The sequence below is a fragment of the Aotus nancymaae genome, unplaced genomic scaffold (genome assembly GCF_030222135.1).
Source record: "Aotus nancymaae isolate 86718 unplaced genomic scaffold, 86718_ANA_hifiasm-v0.15.2.pri h1tg000012l, whole genome shotgun sequence".
NCBI classification, from domain to species: Eukaryota; Metazoa; Chordata; class Mammalia; order Primates; family Aotidae; genus Aotus; species Aotus nancymaae.
Genome location: NW_026988423.1, coordinates 30,761,698 through 30,780,252, shown reverse-complemented (window position 1 = coordinate 30,780,252; position 18,555 = coordinate 30,761,698). Strand labels below are relative to the sequence as shown.

The window sequence follows — 18,555 nt, the reverse complement described above, 5'->3', positions numbered from 1 at the left end:
AGACGGGGCCAGGCTCTTCCTCTCACAGGCCCCAGCTGCGTCTACCCTCTATAGCAGTGACCCCCTCCACTGCCCACAGGACTCAGGGGAAGAGCTGCCTCCGCAGATCCTATTTCACTATTCAGGACTATGGAGCAAAGAGAGGTAGGAGGCTAAGGGCACTGAGGTTTCCTTTTATGGAAGGGCTGGCTACCCACCGGGGCAGTGAGAGCCTTTGCCTCTAGAAGCCCATGTGTGTGGGTTTCCTGCCGTGCTGGGATTCTCATCAGCGGTGGGCTCAGCACCTCCGCCCGCCTGGAGCCGGTGCAGATGCCAGTATATCAGCAGTCTCTGCTGACAAGGCCCCGCATGGCAAAGCAGAAATGAAAGCTATGCGGAGACATGGAGGCCGCGACCTCGCCACAACCTTTCAGGGCTACCCAGGGCTCCTGACCCTTGTGTCACCCTTGGATCAGCTGCTGTCAGTAGTCTGCAGAGGACCCTTCCCAGGCCTGTGTGGACATCACTTTACAGACATCACTTTACAGAGACGGTCCTGGAGGCCTGCCTGAGGTTAGGAGACTGCAGGAGGTTGGGCTGAGAAGGCCCCTGGGCTCACAAACCTCAAACCCCAGTACCCCCAGCTCTTCTCTACTTCCTCCCAGCTCTCAGGCCCTTTGCGGACATGAACTTACATAGGACAGTGAACGGTGCCCTACATCCGAGGAAGAAAACTGCCAGGAAACCAGAGAGGGGAGTGGCTGAGGACACACTACTGCCCCTTCCTCCTCACAGTCAGAACAGTCTCCCAGCTCACTGACGTGGGAGAAGAAGCCGCGGACACAAAGTGGGATGGGGAGGCCAGCGAACCGACACTACCAGGCAGCCACAGTCCTCTTTCCACTCCCAGAAGTGCTGGACGGGCAGCGTCACCAAAGGCCAGGGGCACGGGGACTGGCTTGGGGTCTGCACAGCCTCACACCTTGAGCCTGGAGGGCTGAACACACCGCACTGCATCCTCGCTTCTCAGCTGGGATGGACGTGGAGGGAGCAGAGGGCAGCTGGGCCTTGAGGTCTCCTGCAACTCCCTACCTGTGGGAGGCATTTCAGCTCGGAGGGCCCCAAACCTCTGACAAGACCCACAGGCTGGTCACAATGTGGTCCATTCACAACAAAACACAGGCTGTTTCCCAGAAGCTGAGTGGGGCCCCTTCCTGGGAGGGGTCTGGAGGACACCCGGTAGTCACTTCCTCAGGCAGTGCCTGGGCCAGAGCAATGCATGACGAGCACATGCACAGAAGTGTTTCCTCTCTGACCTGAAAGCTCCCGGGAATGTGCTGCCAGAGGAAAAAGCCAGCAGAAAAAAAGGGAGGGGAGGGAGGGAGATGGCATTCCCTACAGAGAGCCCCAGCGTACCCATAAGTAGGCCTCCCCAGAACCCATCCCTGACTCACAGAAAAGGTGTGTCTACCTCTGACTGTTATGAGAGAGAAAGTGAGCGGGTTCTGAGCCCAAGGAGACCTGGTTTCACCTCCCAGCTGTTACTGGGTAAGCGACTGATGCCTCCTTTGTAAAATGGGGCTGATGATACCTACATAAGCGTGGTGAAGGTTTTCAGAGAGGACATGCACATGAAAGTGCCCAGCACAGCCAGCATAAGGGAGGCCCCAGTGAGTGGCAAACATGGTGGGATGATATGCTAGGGGCTACGAGACCGACTGGGGACAGGAAAAGAAGGAAAGGCGGTGAGAGCAAAGGAGGTGGTGAGAGAGGAAATAAGAGCGAGGCTCGAGGACGAGTGACTGCAAGAAGGACTGATGACCGTGGGAGCAGCTGCACTCTGCCTGGCACTGCTCTAAGTGTCGAGGCAACCCTAAGAGATGGCTGCTATCATTGCCCCCACTTTTTTATTTGAGACAGAGTCTTGCTCTATTGCCCAGGCTGGAGTGCAGTGGTGCAATCTCAGCTCACTGCAAGCTCCACCTGGCAGGTTCAAGCGATTCTCCTGCCTCAGCCTCCTGAGGAGCTGGGATTATAGGTACGTGCCACCGCACCCAGCCAATTTTTGTATTTTTAGTAGAGATGGGGTTTTTGCCACGTTGGCCAGGCTGGTCTCAAACTTCTGACCTCAAATGATCTGCCCGCCTTGGCCTCCCAAAGTGTTGGAATTACAGGCATGAGACACTGCACCTGGACATTGTCCGCATTTTGCAGGTGAGGAGAATGCAAGGGCAAGGAAGTTCATGCTGGGTCAGCCATTTCCAACCCTGAGAGTCTGGCTCCTGAGCCTGTGCCCTGGGCCAGGGTACATCCTGCCTCCTGGGAGAGGCCTCTGACAGAGTGGCAGGGAGCTCCATCCGCAGGAAGTCTCAAGGCCAGAGGCTCAGAAAAGAAAGGGATGAAACTGAAAGAACAAAATTCACACAAACACAGAGGGCTATGTAATGGGGAGTGTCACCATCTGAAAGCATGCCCAAGAGACTTGGCCATCCCTGCTGATAAACTGGTGGGCAGTGGGTGATGCCATCACCATTCTGCAACTCACCTGGCTGTACTTCTTTGCAGTAGGTGACACTGGCGGCTCCCTCCGTACCCTCTCTCCCGCTTTGACCTCCCATGAGACATCTTGCTCCTTCCTCATCACCTCCTGCTCTCTGCTTCTGCCTGCTGCCTTGCACTTCCCCTCCAGCCATTCATGGCCTGGCCACGTCTCCCAGGGTGTCTCAGCTCTGCACACTTCCCTGCCTGTTCCTCTGAACCATTACCTGGAGTAGAGAATGGTGGCTACCCTCCTGGCACCATTCTCTGCTGGAAATAATAGCAAGCACATGATACATAGCCCCTCTCTCAATTTCCACAACACCCAGGAGGGAGGGGCCATTAGTTACATTCTTCAGACAAGGAAACCAGGAGTCTGAAATTAAAAACAATGTCTCGTCATTCTAAGATGACAGACTAAGAATCCAGATACCAGGCTGAGGTTGAAGTCTAGCTGGGTGACTCACAAATAGACATTTGTAACTAGATGATTTCGAAGGCTCCAGATCCAGACATCCCACTACAGTTTTCACTGGGAAGTCATAACTACCTCACATGTAAAGATCCAGATAGTATCTCTAGCTTAGGGCGTAGATGCTGAGACCAGACTGCCTGGCTTTGATACCTGTCTCCAAAAGGGCTGCTGTGAAGAATAAATGAGATGTGAGGCCGGGAGCGGTGGCTCACACCTGTAATCCCAGCACTTGAGGAGGCTGAGGAGGGCACATCATTTGAGGTTAGGAGTTCGAGACCAGCCTGGCCAACATGGTGAAACCCTGTCTCTACTAAAAATGCAAAAATTAGCCCAATGTAGTGGCGGGTGCCTGTAATCCCAGCTACTCGGGAGGGAGGCAGGAGAATCATTTGAACCTGGGAGAAGGTTTCAGTGAGTCAAGATCGCACCATTGCACTCCAGCTTGGACAAGAGTGAAACTCCATCTCAAAAATATAGCCGGGCACGGTGGCTCACACCTGTAATCCCAGCACTTTGGGAGGCCGAGGCGGGTGGATCACGAGGTCAAGAGATCGAGACCATCCTGGTCAATATGGTGAAACCCCGTCTCTACTAAAAATACAAAAAATTAGCTGGGCATGGTGGTGCGTGCCTGTAATCCCAGCTACTCAGGAGGCTGAGGCAGGAGAATTGCCTGAACCCAGGAGGCGGAGGTTGCGGTGAGCCGAGATCGCGCCATTGCACTCCAGCCTGGGTAACAAGAGCGAAACTCTGTCTCAAAGAAAAAAAAAAAAAAATATATATATATATATATATATATATGTAAATAAATACATAAATGAGGTGTGATGCACATAAATGCTTAGAGCAGTTTTTGGTACTATGCATAGGAAGTGCTCAATAAATTCCAAACTGAATTCACTGTCTTCCATGCAAACCTACTCTTCTGTCTCTGTCCCCTATACTGGGTCATGAATTACCCTTCTATCTACTCATCACCCAAGCTCTTCCCTCCCCTCTCCATATCAACCAGTTGCGATGCCCCATCCAGCCGTGTGAAGACCTACCTCTTAAATTGCTCCAGAGTCCTTTCCCACTGTCCCTTCCTTGGTTCAGACCCATACTGGTTTTTCCAGTCTTCCTGTTCTATGTTCACCCCCACTCCACCAACTAATCTGCAAATCGGACCGTATTACCCACGTGCTTAAAACCATTTCGGGCACCCTCACTGCCTATGGCAACTGTTCTCACATCTGATGGTTGTTTGTTAGAAGTATCTTAGAGATATATATATATTTTTAATGAACATTTCCCAGCTCCACTCCCTGAAGGGTGAGATTCAGCAGATGTGGAATAGTGCTCCATGCTGGGTATTTATAAGAATCCCCAGGCAATCCTGATGATAAGCAAGGTTCAGGAACTCTGGGCCCCCTGGACCAAGTCCATGTGCCTCCACCTGGCCATTGCCTACCATCTCAGTGCTGTCTTCTCTGACCCTTCAGCAGCCCAAGCCCCAGTCACACCAAACTCCTTGTGGCTCCCCCACAGCATCAGATGATTCCAGCTCCGTGAGCCTCTGGACTTGCTCTCCCTCCCCTTGTGCACCTGGGAAATTTCTATTTGTCCTGCAAGACCCAACAGGAGGATCCTCCCCCTGTGAAGCCCCAACTGTCTGAGCTGGTCACTGTCCCTCTGCATTACCACGGTAGCTCGTCTAGGCACCAGAGTGCTTATCCCATTGTCACAATTGCCTGTCTACAAGTCTATTTTCCCTGCTAGACTGTGAAGACAGTGTCTAGATTTCATCATCTTGGTGACCCTCCAGAGCCTGGCATAGGACCAGGTCCACAGTCGGTGCCCAGTAAACATAATGACTGTTGCCAGTTAAGCTGAGTGCTTGTCAACTAGAAATAGCCAAGAAGGAATACATGAACGTACCTGTCAGTCAGGAGTTGGAAGAGTAGTGGAGTTTTCATTGTGCCCTTCTCTGAGTGGAACTGCATAATGGTATACAATAAGGAAGATGCACAGCCGGGCGTGGTGGCTCACACCTGTAATCCTAGCACTTTGGGAGGCTGAGGCAGGCGGATTCCCTGAGCTCAGGAGTTTGAGGTCAGCCTGGGCAACATGGCAAAACCCTATCTCTACTAAAAAGACAAAAAATTAGCCAGGCATGGTGGCATGCACCTGAAATCCCAGCTACTTACACCAACCATATCAGGGCTTCCTTATTTGGATCTCAAGTTTGCACAACAAGCACAACAGAACAACTGTTCTAGGAGATTCCCCTAGGATCCTGAACAGCAGAAACTCTAAGAAGGTGGAGACATGGTTCCTTTCCACTTGAAAAACAGAACAAGTGCAGAGACTTTAAAAACCACCACCGCCAACAACAAAAAAAGGCAGCTTGAGCCACATGCACCCCAGGCAAACTGCTGCCCAGGGAGACCATGGCTGAACCGGGCTGGGGAAGGGGGCTGGGGGCACACAGCCTCCCAAAGAAATGCTGTTCCCGCAGGCCCTGCCAGCCTCCCTTTCCCTACTCCTCTCAAGTGCAGTTCACCTCTCAGTGCCCACACGCAGCACACGCTGCCTTCTTCTGGGCCAGGGAGGAGTAGCTGTGAGTTCCCCACATCACAACACCCTCCACCACAGTGACCTGAATCTTAGGGAGAATAAGTGAGAAATGCTCAAAGAGAACAACAGTGAGTGATAAAGAGAAGGAACCGTGTGAGAGTCAGTGAGTGGGCAAGAAACTGACTCATCGATAAGCATCAATCATATTTAACTCTGAGTACTCACATGGGGCCAGTTTCAGGCAGAGGCTCGAGTTGGCGCTGAGCCTAGGCCCAGGGAGGAGTCAGGATCTCAGAGCTAAATGGCCTTTCATCTGGCCTGGCCAGACAACTGCCAGCTTGTGAATGGAGGCCCTGCTCCAAACTCCCAGGGCCAATGGGGTCCTGCCTTCTGTTGGACGAATGCAAGGGGGGAGTGGGTGAGGGAAGAGCTTTCTACTCCAAGACTCAGCTCCTGCAGGCCGGTTTGCCGCAAGTGAAACCAAGAGTAAGAGTCTGGACTGGGTGGGACTAACTCAACATCAGTCTTTTACCCATTCACGGACTCGAAGCAAGGGCACAGTCATCCTGAGGCTGGATCAGGGCTACTGCAGAGCAGACACACATTCTTCCAATGGACTGGATTACTTTGAGGTCCTCAGAAAGCCTCCATGACATGCCCAAGCACATCAGGTGGGACCAAGATCAGCATCGGTTCCCTCACCACCAGCCTTCTCTGACCATGCCATATAAAACAGCAACTGCCCACCCCAGGCCTTTTGGTCCCACTTACCCTGTCCATTTCTCTCCACAGCACTCAACATCTCACAGAGCATATAGATCCTAAGATATCTATGTAAGGTCACACGCTGTGTGACTGTGCACGGATGTAAGCCTCACGAGATGGGGATTCTGTTTGCCATGCTCTCTACTATACCCCCACCCCCTCGCCTAGCACAGTGCCTGGCCCCTAATAAAACTCCAATAGACACTTGTAAGAGGAGACACCAGCCACGGGAGCGGTGCTTTACGCCTGAGACACGTGGCCAGTCACCTGGATGCTGAGGCTCTGGGACTCCAGGTGGGGTAAAGTAATGTTCCTGTAGTCATCTCCCGTCTCTCGGATCAGGCGGAGGTCCTGGCGCAGGTACTTCTGCAGATGTTTCTCTGTGGCGGGGTAAACCACGGTCGTCTTTACATCTGCAACGACACAGCACAGTCCGTGATGGGGAAGCAGTTCCCACTCTCTATGCTACAGGCACCATGGTAAGGAGAGAACTCCCGCCCTGGCTCTGATTCCCTGAGGGAAGCCAAAATCCAAGAGGTTCTCTGCACCCCAGATCCACTCCCACGGGGTGCCTCATGCCACTGCATTCATGAGCTGAGCCACACTTGGAACCTGGAAAACACAAGGGTCTCACTTGTGGGTCACTGGGCCCCTCATCAGACGAACCCCAGCTCTTCCTCTCCATCTTCCAGGCACAGGAATGAGAGGTCCCTAACTCTTCTCACATGCCAAATTTCTAGGTATGTGGCTTTCTGGACCCAAAGTTGAAAATGTGTTTTAAAGCCCAGTAGTCCCCTTAACAACAGGCAGTGCAGCACAGTGCAGTGGTTACAGGCACAGACTCTGGAGCCAGACTGTCTGAGTTCAAGTCCCGGCTCTGCCTGCTCCTTACTCTGAATGGGACCTTGGCCTCACCCGGAGCATGGTTCAGTTGTTTAACCTCTTGGTGCCCCGACTTCCTCATCTGCCAAATGAGGATAGTAAAAGCTCTTGTGTCATAAGACTGGGAGGATTAGGCAAGTCAATTACCTGTGAAGTTCTTTGAACAATGTCTGGTACACAGTAAACACATAAGTGCCGTGATATTTAATCCAGGGTTTCTCAACCTCAGCAGCACTGACATTTTGGCCTGGATAATTCTCTGTTGCGGGGGCTGTCCTATGCATTGAAGGATGTTCAGCTGCATCCCTGGCCTCTGTTGGGATGTTAGTAGCACTCTCCCCAAGTTGTGACAACTCAAAATGTCTCCAGACATTGTCAAATTTTCCTGGAAGGAAAAACTGTCCCCAGGTGACAACCAGTTTTAACTAGAAGGACATCTTGCAGTTTTCCTAAATAAACTCTATGCTAGTGTCCGCGTCCAATACCACCTGGTTTTAGTTAAACTCTTTCCCTTATTTTTAATACCATTTGGTACAATCCTTGTCATTACTCCAACATTTACACATAGTGTTTAAACATAGATCTTAGGGGTAGGGAAAGAAAATGGTATTTCAAAATCAGTTTGGCTCTTTCTCAAAAGACCCATGGTTCCCCTCTGACTTTCTTATCTGAGGTTTAGATAGGCTGTCCCAGGGAAACCCAAGAGAGCTAAAACCCAGCAGGGATATTTTACCACCATGAAGTCCTCACACTCATACATCGCAAAACCCAGCTAAGAACTACCAACCTATACTTTCACATTTGGTCTGAGGTCATAGGTGGTTTTAACCTCACTTTCATACATCAGTGACGAGGGTGGGCTGGGACCAAAAGAGTCATCCAGTATCACACCGTGAAATGCAGCAGAGGTGAGCCTGGAACGGAGGCCTTCTTACCCTAAAGCCAGCGCTCTGGACACCATAGGCCGCCTAATGGGCCCAGTTGTACTCCCAAAGCCCACTGGGGATGTACAAAGATGACAAACCAGGCACAGGACTTCGGTCCCATCAAACGTCTCAGTCCATCAGCTCCAGGAGGCACAGCAGCACAGTGGGAAAACATGGACGCTGGCCCTGGGCTGGCCACATGACTCTCCATACTGGCTGTGTACCCTTGGGCATGGCGCTTAACGTCTTAGAGCCTTGGCTTCCTCACCTGTTAAAGGGTGCTCCATCAAATCTGCCTCACAGAGTTGTTCACATTAAATAAAACATGTCACCTAGATCACCAGAGGTGCTAAATAAATGTCACCCAATCCCGGGAATCCCTGGACCTGACCTTGAAAAGGAGGCATGAAGGCCTCCTCACGACCCTCAGGAGCAGCAAAAAACTGTTCCTTGCTTCTCACTCTGTTCTCTAACAGCTCAGGGTCATAGGCCAGAGGCTAGCGGTCAGGCACACCAAGATCTCAAGAGGCAGGAGACTGCTTGAAGTAGATTGAATGGTACCACCTTGACCCTTGCAGTGGACCTGAGGGAAATCCCTACATCTGCAGGGGAGCCTGCTGACCAGGGATTTTGGAGCCAGTCAGCCTGGGTGCAAGTCCTGGCTCTATATGAGCTCTGCATAACCTCAGGCAAGTGACTGACCTCGTGGCTTCAGTCTCCTGACCTCTACAATCTGGGGTAATAACAGCATCTATCTTGCAGGTGTTGGGAGAATTAAATGAGTCAGTAGAAGGAAAGATTCAGGAAGTGCCTCACACAGAGAAGAGCGCTCCACCAAGCCTAGTTTAATTCTCTCCACTGTTGCCTCAGTTGCCTGGGTTGGGCAGTAGAGCTCCCTAAGAGTGGGGGCGAGATGGGTGGGGCACAGAGGCAGAGTGGGTGCTGGAGAGTGGCCTGGCTCTGCGGGCAGGGTCACCCAGCCGGGCTCCCAGCCTGGGGCTCCTGGCTGCTCCAGATCAGAAAGCTACTGGGCCTGTGAGCATGTCCTGGTCTGCCAAGGCCTGTGTGAGACCTGCCCAGCCATCCAGGGTGCAGGGAAACCAGCGTCTCACCGAGCCAGCCCCTCCCATCTCCCCTCAGCAACAAGAGCACCCAGAAGGCGCTTATTTTCCAACCGCTCACTTCCTGCCATCCTCCTGCCTTTCCTGCGGTGCGCCTGCCCAGATGGGAACCCCATTGCAGCACTCTCCGAGCTCCCCACTTTCCCTAGAGACCCGACTTCCCTCAGATCGCCACCAGAAGCCCCAGTCAGGGTCACACTGAGGTGAGGGCTGCCACCCTCAAACCGTCCCCTGCTCCACAGCTCCCGTGCTTCCTGCTGTGGTCCACAAGGCTGCTGGTCACCTTGCCCTGGCCCTCTCTCCCATCTGGGGCCTCTGCTCCAGCCGTGCCGGCTCCTCCCTGACCCACTAACTCACATCAGCCACCAGCTCCTCTCTGGGCCGGCACTGGCTGTTCCCACTGCCAGGCAGTCGCCTACCCAAGGAGCCACACTGCTCCTTGCTTCATCCGGGGACATTTTACCACCATGAAGTCCTCATACTCACTCATACATCGCAAAACCCAGCTAAGAACTACCAACCTAGACTTTCACGTTTGGTCTGAGGTCATAGGTGGTTTTAACCCCACTTTCATACGTCAGTGAAGAGGGTGGGTTGGGACTCAAAAGAGTCATCCAGTATCACACTGGGAAATGCGTAGAGGCGAGCCTCCTTCATCCAGGCCTCTGCTCTGAGGCTGGCTCCTAAGGCTCGGTCAGCCCTGGTAAAACAGCAGCCTTAACCTCATGGCCCTGTCTCCTCTGCTGGCCTGCTTCCTCTTCGCTTCTCACTCTCCCACAGCAGCATGTGGATTGACTGTCTGACTCCTCCACTAGTATGCAGCTTCACAACAGGGATTTGGTCTGGTTAAAAAAAAAAACAACAACAAACTTTGTCCCCAGCACCTAGAATAGTGCCTGGCACAGAGTAAGCACTCAATAAATACTTACTGAACAAATGAATAAAGGAATCTGGCCTTTTAGACTTTAAACCCAGGAAGAGCATTTTTGTCCCAAATGGAGCAAAACCTCCTTGATAAAAATCAATATATTTCCCAATGCTAAGTTTACGTTGGCAGCCAAAAACACGAACCCTGGTATTTACCTCCATGCCCGCGGAGATGCTGACCTGCAGCTGAACTTCAGGAGGAGTTTGGTCAAGAGTCAACGCTCAATAAACAATCCCATCAGGTGAAAACATGTTGGGAAACAGGATACACATACACAGTCTCAAAAATATCACCCATAGATTACTTATTAATTACAGAGAGAACACAAGTCACTTTACAGCAGCAAGAGGCTACTGGCTACTGCCTCAACCAGGCCATGGGAGTCACCGTCACCCCTGCTGGGCACACTGACATCACGTGCCTCCTGATCATGTGGAATTCTGGCCAAAAAAGCATAACCTGAGTCTAGTCACGAGGAAATATCAGCAAACCAAAATCCAGGGGCATTCAACAAAACAAGTGGCTTTATAACACTACAAAAATGTCCAAGTTAGAAAAGACAAAGAAAGGCTGAGGAATTGCTCCAGATCAAGGGACACTAAAGAGACAGGACTAAAGGGGTTGGATTAGTTCCCGGGTTGGGATCCGGGGAGCGCCTCCACTGAAGCAAGTGGCACAACTTAATAATGGACTCTGTGTCACAGAACTCTCATACGAATGGGAGATTTCCCAAAATTGATCATTTTACCCTTTTTTATATCCATTGTTATCATTATTCTATGCATATGTGGAGGGAGAAAAAGCAAATGCAGCAAATGTTAGGTGAAGTGCTTTTATAAGGGAGTTCTGTGTACTATTCTTACAACTTTTCTGCAGGATTAGAATTTTTTTTAGTAGGAAAATTTTTTTAAGGTGTCAATACCTTTTGGAACCTCAGCACTTCACACTATTCTAAGCGTACCATGCATATGAACTCATTTACTCCTCATGACCAACATGAATGTGTATTATTACGATTGCACTTTACATATGAGGAAACTGAGGTACAGGGCCTGGAGTGGCCCCCAAGGGCCCACAGCCCCGTGTGGTGCTCAGGGCCGGGCCCCACAGCAGCAGCCCCATCTGCCCACTGCAGGTCAGCAGATGAGGCCCAGTGGTCTTGCCAGGCTCTCCCTGCCCCATGCTGTCTGGCAAGTGGACTGAGGACACCACCTGCTCAGGATGAACGATACCGATACTAGGCAACACCCCTGCCCAGAGCTCTTCCTGGTGGCCAGAAAACTGACCAACTCCCCAGTCCCACCCTCCTGCTGGCATTCTCAAAAGACAGCCTGGGATAACCGTAAACCCTCAAAAACCTATCCCTGGAAAATGTCCACAGTATATTAAGGGCACCTCCAACACTCCTTACAGAGCTCCCTGTCATGATTTTTAACATTGTGTCTTTTTGTCTTTTTTTAATTCAAATTATACTTGCACATATGTCAAAGAGTCAAATGAAGCTTGTTTTCAAAAACAATTTTCTGTTCCTCCCTGCTCCCGATTTCCAGTTCCTTCAAAGGTACCACTGTCAACTCTTCTGGCCACCTCTTAGGTTATATACTTCCAGAATTCTAAATTATTTATATATGTGTGTGTGTGTATCTATGTGTGTGTGTGTGTGTGTGTGTGTATACATATATATAAATTTTTTTTTTTTTTTTCTTTATTGACATGGAGTCTTGCTCTGACACCAGGCTGGAGTACAGTGGCACGAACTCACCGCCTCCTGGGTTCAAGCAATTCTCCTCCACCTCCCGAGTAGCTGGGATTACAGGCACATGCTACTGCGCCCAGCTTTAATTTTTGTATTTTTAGTAGAAACAGGGTTTCACCATGTTGGCCAGGATGGTCTCAATCTCTTGACCTTGTGATCCACCCACCTCGGCCTCCCAAAATGCTGAGATTTCGTGAGCCACTGCGCCTGGCCTCTAACTTATATTTTTATATCTTGTTCCTACTTGACCTTTCATTTCTACTATTACTTACTGACTATTCATTAAGGAAGAGGAGGATTTACCTCTTTTACCAGCCCTCTACCAAATGTACACATAGGCACAAACACACACATGTACACAGATGCTTCCTAACACTCAACCTCCCAGTACAACTTTACCACAATTTTAGATAAATCAGTGTTCAACATTGATGCTACAATGATGATGTAAATGCTGCTCGCTGCCAAATTTACTGTGATTATCTTTTCTTTTCAGTATAATTTTTGGTGTATGAAGTAAGTAATTACATTTTTATTTGTTTAATTTTCTCTCTCTCTCTTTTTTTTTTTTTTTTGAAACTGAGTCTTGCTCTATTCCCTGGGCTGGAGTGTAATGGCACGATCTTGGCTTACTGCAATCTCCGCCTCCTGGGTTCCAGTGATTCTCATGCCTCAACAACCTGAGTAGCTGGGATTACAGGTGGCCATCATCACGCCCCGCTGATTTTTATATTTTTAGTAGAGATGGGATTTCGCCATCTTGGCCAGGCTGGTCTTGAACTCCTGACCTCAAGTGATCTGCCTGCCTCAGCCTCCCAAAATGCTGGGATTACAGGCGTAAGCCACTGCACCCAGCCACTTGTTTAATTTTCCATAAACATGTCACTAATTCATCCCCAAACCCACTTCCCTGTTTACATAAATCTTCTCTTGATATGTTAAACTTATCAGGCAGGCCAGGCACAGTGGCTCACGTCTATAGTTCCAGCCCTTTGGGAGGCCGGGGCAGGCAGATCGCTTGAGACCATGAGTTTGTGACCAGTCTGAGCAACATAGTGAGATTCCCACCTCTACAAAAAAAATGCAGAAAAACTAGCTGGGCATGGTGGTGCATGCCTGTAGTCCCAGCTACCCAGGAGGCTGAAGTGGGAGGATCCCTTGAGCCTGGGAAGCAGAGGTTGTGATGAGCAGAGATCTCATCCCTGCTCCCCAGCCTGGGGGACAGAGTGAAAAACCCTGTCTAAAAAAAAAAAAAAAAAACTCATCAGGCAAATGAACAATGAGTCTTTCCAGAACTTCTGGCTGCCCAGAAGTAATTCTCCAACTTTAGTGTGCCATTATTCTTATTATAAATTAAATTCTCAGAATTTTCATTAGGAAAACTGTGAAAATATTTTCAATTCTCTGAAATAATTTACCAAGTAGATCAGCAGATAGGTATTCAAAGTTCCACCACAGCATAAAACAGAAATCAGTATATACAATTATTATTTGTCAGTTAAAAATAAATTTTAAAAGTTATACTAAAAAAATAATAATTTTGCTACTATAATCTGCTATGCGAATACAATAAATGACTGTAGAAATATGACTTTAGGGCAGGGCATGGTGGCTCACACCTGTAATCCCAGCACTTTGGGAGGCCAAGGCAGGCAAATCACCTGAGGTCAGGAGTTCAAGACCAGCCTGGCCAACATGGTGAAACCCTGTCTCTACAAAAATACAAAAAAATTAGCTAGGTGTGGTGGCAGGTGCCTGTAATCCCAGCTACTCTGGAGGTTGAAGCAGAAGAATCGCTTGAACCCACGAGGTCGAAGTTGCAATGAACCAAGATCACACCATTGCACTCCAGCCTGGGTGACAGAGCGAGACACCACCTCGAAAAAAAAAAAAGAAAAGAAAAGATACAACTTTAGGGCCAAGCACAGTGGCTCATGCCTATAATCATAGCACTAGCACTTTGGATCGCCTGAGCCCAGGAGTTTGAGACCGGCTTAGGCAACATGGTGAAACCCTATCTCTACAAAAAATACAAAAAGTAGCTGGGCATGATAACACAATGCCTGTAATCCCAGCTACTCCAGAGGCTGAGGTGGTGGGAGGATTGCTTGAGCCTGGGAGCTCAAGACTACAGTGAGCTGTGATCGTGATCGTGCCACTGCACTCTAGCCAGGGTAACAGAGCAAGATCCTGTCTCAAAAAAAAAAAAAAAAAAAAAAGAAGCAAATGCAACTTTAATACATTTAGCATTGTTTGAATGCCTTCCTTGGTCAAAGAACTTTTTGCATCATGTGTATTTTTTTAAAATCATTAAAGTATACTTGCTTTGAAAAACACATGCATCAGCTTGCATATATAACATTACAATGGAAATACACACTATGTTTCTAAAGCTGAACTTTCTACCACTCAAGGTAAAACACAAATTGTATTTTGAAAATTGTTTCCCAGATAAGAGGATTAAAAAGGTCTCTTGTAACTATTGGTAAGTACAGAATCATCAAATTTGTAAACCGTGAATCTTATATTTCCATATATATGAAAAAGTACATTTTATTCAACATGTTAAATGTAATTAAAGAACATTTATCAGCGAAAATCCTCACAAAACTTCAGCGTGCATCAAAACCACCTGATTGAGGAGGTGTGGGGTAGTGCCAGAGAATTTGCACTTCTAAGAAGTTCCCAGGTGATGCTGATGTGGCTGGCCCGGGAACCACACATCAAGAACCACCGAGCTAAAGCACAAACTCAAGTTGCTTCCAGAGACGTGGAGCAAGCAAGATACATTTGGAGACCTGAAACATCTGAAAATATATTTATTCTACTGTCACACTTAGGAATTTGGTGGCTGGGCGTGGTGGCTCATGCCTATAATCACAACTCTTTGGGAGGCTGAAACGGGAGAATCTCTTGAGCCCAGGAGTTTTAGACCAGTCTGGGCTACGTGGCAAGTCCCTGTCTCTACAGAAAATAATAGATTAGCCCCATGTGGTGGCACCTGCCTCCGGTTGCTGCTACTCCGGAAGCTGAGGTGGGAGGATCACTTGAACTCGGGAGTTTGAGGCTGCAGTGAGCTATGATTGTACCATTGGACTCCAACCTGGCAACAAAGTGAGACCCTGTCTAAAAAAAATTTTTTTGTTGTTAAATAATTTTAGGGTAGAAAGAAAATCTGAATGCTGGCGGGGCACGGTGGCTAATGCCTATAATCCCAGCACTTTCAGAGGCCCAGGCGGGCGATCACCTGAGGTCAAGGGTTTGAGACTAGCTTGGCCAACATGGCGAAACCCCGTCTCTAACAAAAATACAAAAATTAGCTGAGTGTGGTGGTGTGCAACTGTAATCCCAGCTACTAGGGAGTCTGAGGCAGGAGAATCTCTTGAACCCAGGAGACAGAGGTTGCAGTGAGCCAAGATGGCACCACTGCACTCCAGCTCGGGTGACAGAGTGAGATTCTGCTTAGAAAAAATAAAAATAAATAAGAAAATCTGGGCCGGGCTCAGTGGCTCATGAGGTCAAGAAATTGAGACCATCCTGGCCAACATGGTGAAACCCTGTCTCTACTAAAAACACAAAAATTAGCTGGGTGGCTGGGGAGGGGGTGGCTCATGCCTCTATTAAACCTCATCTCTAAGAAGAATAGAAAAACTAATTTGGTGGCTGGGTGTGGTGGTGGCACACACCTGTAGTCCCAGCTACTTTGGATGCTGAGGCAGGAGAATCACTTAAACCCGGGAGGCGGAGGTTGCAGTGAGCTGAGATGGTGCCACTGCACTCTGGCCCGGGGCAACAGTGTGAGACTCTGTCTCGAAAAAAAAAGAAAATCTGAATGCTGTTGTTGTGGAGTCTGAGGTCATGATGCCCAGTTCTTTGTGACCTGTTTTATTCTGCCTCCAATGCCCTGATGGTGTGGATGTATCTCGAAGTGGGTTTATTTTCATCCATTGTGCTAGGTAATTGCTGGGCCCTTTCAACCTCAAAAATAGTGTTCTTCAGACCTCGGAAACTGTCGAATGATTCCTTTGAAGACCTTTCTTCATTTCCTCTGCCTTTTCTTTCTGCAACACCTGTTTGAATATCTAACTTCTTGGATTCATCATCTGACTATCTTTTCTCCATTTCCATCTCTTTGTCTTTTTGCTCCACTTTTAAGGAAGTTTTCTTCACAACTTCATCTTCTAGTCTTCTATTTTTTAATTTCCATTTCTCCTGTATTTTTAATTTCTAAGAGCTTTAATACAATTCCGTGTTGATAGTATCTTGTTCTTATACATTCAATATTGCAGCGTAATTTCTCTGAGATTAATTATAGTTCTTGGAATTTCTTCTCCCCACATAGTTTCTGTCTCCTCCAAGTTTATTTTCCTTCCCTTCTTTTTCTTGTCTTCTCTTTTCCAGCTGAGGCTTTACTCAGAGTCTGGTCACCTTTGCCTGTCCACTCACTCCTGAAGGGCAGCTCTGTGGGTGTCGGCGTGGTCACCTGGAGCTCCGTGTTAGGGTGGTCAGGCTGTTCTTTTGCATTAGGGAACCCCAAAACTGTAGGTTTTTTCTCAGGCTGGGCAGATTCTCTATGGGTGACTTCTGATTACACGTGTGGAGTTATAAGCCTGGCTGGCAGTATTCTGGGGATGAGAAAGGGCAGCAGCTGGATGAGGGTGGGGGAATCATGGCAGCACTGAAAATTGCTGAATGTGTAAACATCCACTCATCCTTCCACACCTCAGTGCCCTGACCCCACTCTCAGCAGTACCCTGAATCTCTTCCAGACCTGGTGTGTCACCTCTGTGTGATTTTTTTTTTCGAGACAGGGTCCCACTCTCACCCAGGCTAGCGTGCAGTGGCGTGATCTTGGCTCACTGCAACCTCTGCCACACAGACTCAAGTGAGACCCCGCAGGCACGCACCACCATGCCTGGCTAATTTTTGTATTTTTTGTAGAAACAGGGTGTCCCCTTGATGCCCAAGCTGATCTCCAACTCCTGGACTCAAGGGATCTGCCCACCTCCACCTCCCAAAGTGTTAGGATTACATGAGTGAGCCACTTTGCCTGGCCACCTGGTGTGTCACCCTCTCCAGACATTTCGGCTCTACTCTCCTGCTGGGGCAAAGAAGGAGCAAGTTCAATACGAAAGAGGAAAGGAGACTTGAGCAAATGCTGGCCCAGGTGTCCTCTCAGATCCAGTTACGCTCCTCCCTATGTGTCCTAGGTTTCAAAATTTTGTTGTTCCCCACCCGCCCTTTTTTTGGGGAGACAGGATCTGGCTCTGTCTCCCAGGCTGGAGTGCAGTCTCTACATCCTGGACTGAAGTGATTTTCCCACCTCAACCTCCCAGGTAGCTGGGACTGTAGGCACATACCACTACACCTGGCTAATTTTTGTATTTTTTGTAGAGATGGGGTTTTGCCACATTACCCAGACTGGTCTTGAACTCCTGGACTCAAGCAATCCACCCACCTCGGCCTCCCAATGTGTTGGGATTATGGGCGTGAGCCACTGCACCCAGCCTTTGTAGTCTTAATTGGTTGATTTTTTCTCAAAGAATATTCCTTTAATATCATTGTCAGAGGCTAAAAAGGAAGTAGGTGGGGAAACGGTCCCCTCTGAAGTAGAAGCCCATGTCCCTGTCCTCCTGTCTCCTTATGAAAAGGAGTGTGTATGTGTATACAGTTGCTTGTGTACATACTCTCTTAACATCTCACTGATCGTGATGCTTTACTTTCCATCCTTTCCATCCTTATGATGCTTTACTTTCCATCTTTGCTGTTTATTGCCACGTGACATACTAGCTTGTTCTTTAAGATAAACTCCAATGGAACATCAGGTCCATGAGAGCACGGACTCTGTTTCGTACACTGTGTGTGCCATGCCTAAGATAACACCTGACACTGATTAGACCTCACAGTACAGTCTGTAGAACAGAATATATTATGGCCAGGCATGGTGGCTCATGCCTGTAATCCCAGGACATTGACGGGCCGAGGTGGGTGGATAACCTGAGGTCAGGAGTTTGAGGCCAGCCTGGCCAACATGGTGAAACCCCGTCTTTACTAAAAATACAGAAATTAGCCAGGTGTGGCTGAGTGCACCTGTAATCCCAGCTACTCAGGAGGTTGAGGCAGGAGAATTGCTTGAACCCAGGAGGTAGAGGTTGCAGTGAGTGGAGATCATGCCACTGCATTCCAGCCTGCATGACAGAGGGAGACTCAGTCTCAAACTAATAATAATAACAATAATATAATTCCATTTTATTTTATTTTATTTGGAGACTGAGTCTCGCTCTGCTGCCTAGGCTGGAGTGCAGTGGCACAATCATGGCTCACTGCAACCTCCGCCTCCCGGGTTCAAGTGAGCACCTGGCCCCATTTTATTTTTAAGAGAGTAGGTACACATGCAACTGCATACACATATGCACACGCAGAAAAGTCTGAAAGGACAGGCTGGGTGCGGTGGCTCACACCTGTAATTCCAGCACTTTGGGAGGCCGAGGTGGGTGGATCACTAGAGGACAGCAGGTTAGAGACCAGCCTGGGCAACATGGTGAAACCCTGACTCTACTGAAAATATGAAAATTAGCTGAGCATCGTGGGAATGCCTGTAGTCCCAGCTACTCGGGAGGCTGAGGCAA

The 18,555-nt window shown here is 48.9% G+C and overlaps 1 protein-coding gene and 1 long non-coding RNA gene across 3 annotated transcripts in view; one reads left to right on the top strand and one right to left on the bottom strand.

Moving 5' to 3' along the window:
• Positions 1 to 18,555, bottom strand: part of DCPS (decapping enzyme, scavenger) — a 46,914-nt gene that overhangs the window by 7,730 nt on the left and 20,629 nt on the right. For both annotated transcript variants that reach the window (XM_064375562.1, XM_064375563.1), the window contains exon 3: positions 6,581 to 6,726. In XM_064375562.1, coding sequence (XP_064231632.1) covers positions 6,581 to 6,726 — 146 coding nt within the window. The remainder of the gene's footprint in view (positions 1 to 6,580; positions 6,727 to 18,555) is intronic.
• Positions 144 to 2,466, top strand: LOC135274626 (uncharacterized). The gene is made up of 2 exons (XR_010342417.1): positions 144 to 552; positions 645 to 2,466. It is a non-coding gene; the product is annotated as an uncharacterized LOC135274626 (long non-coding RNA).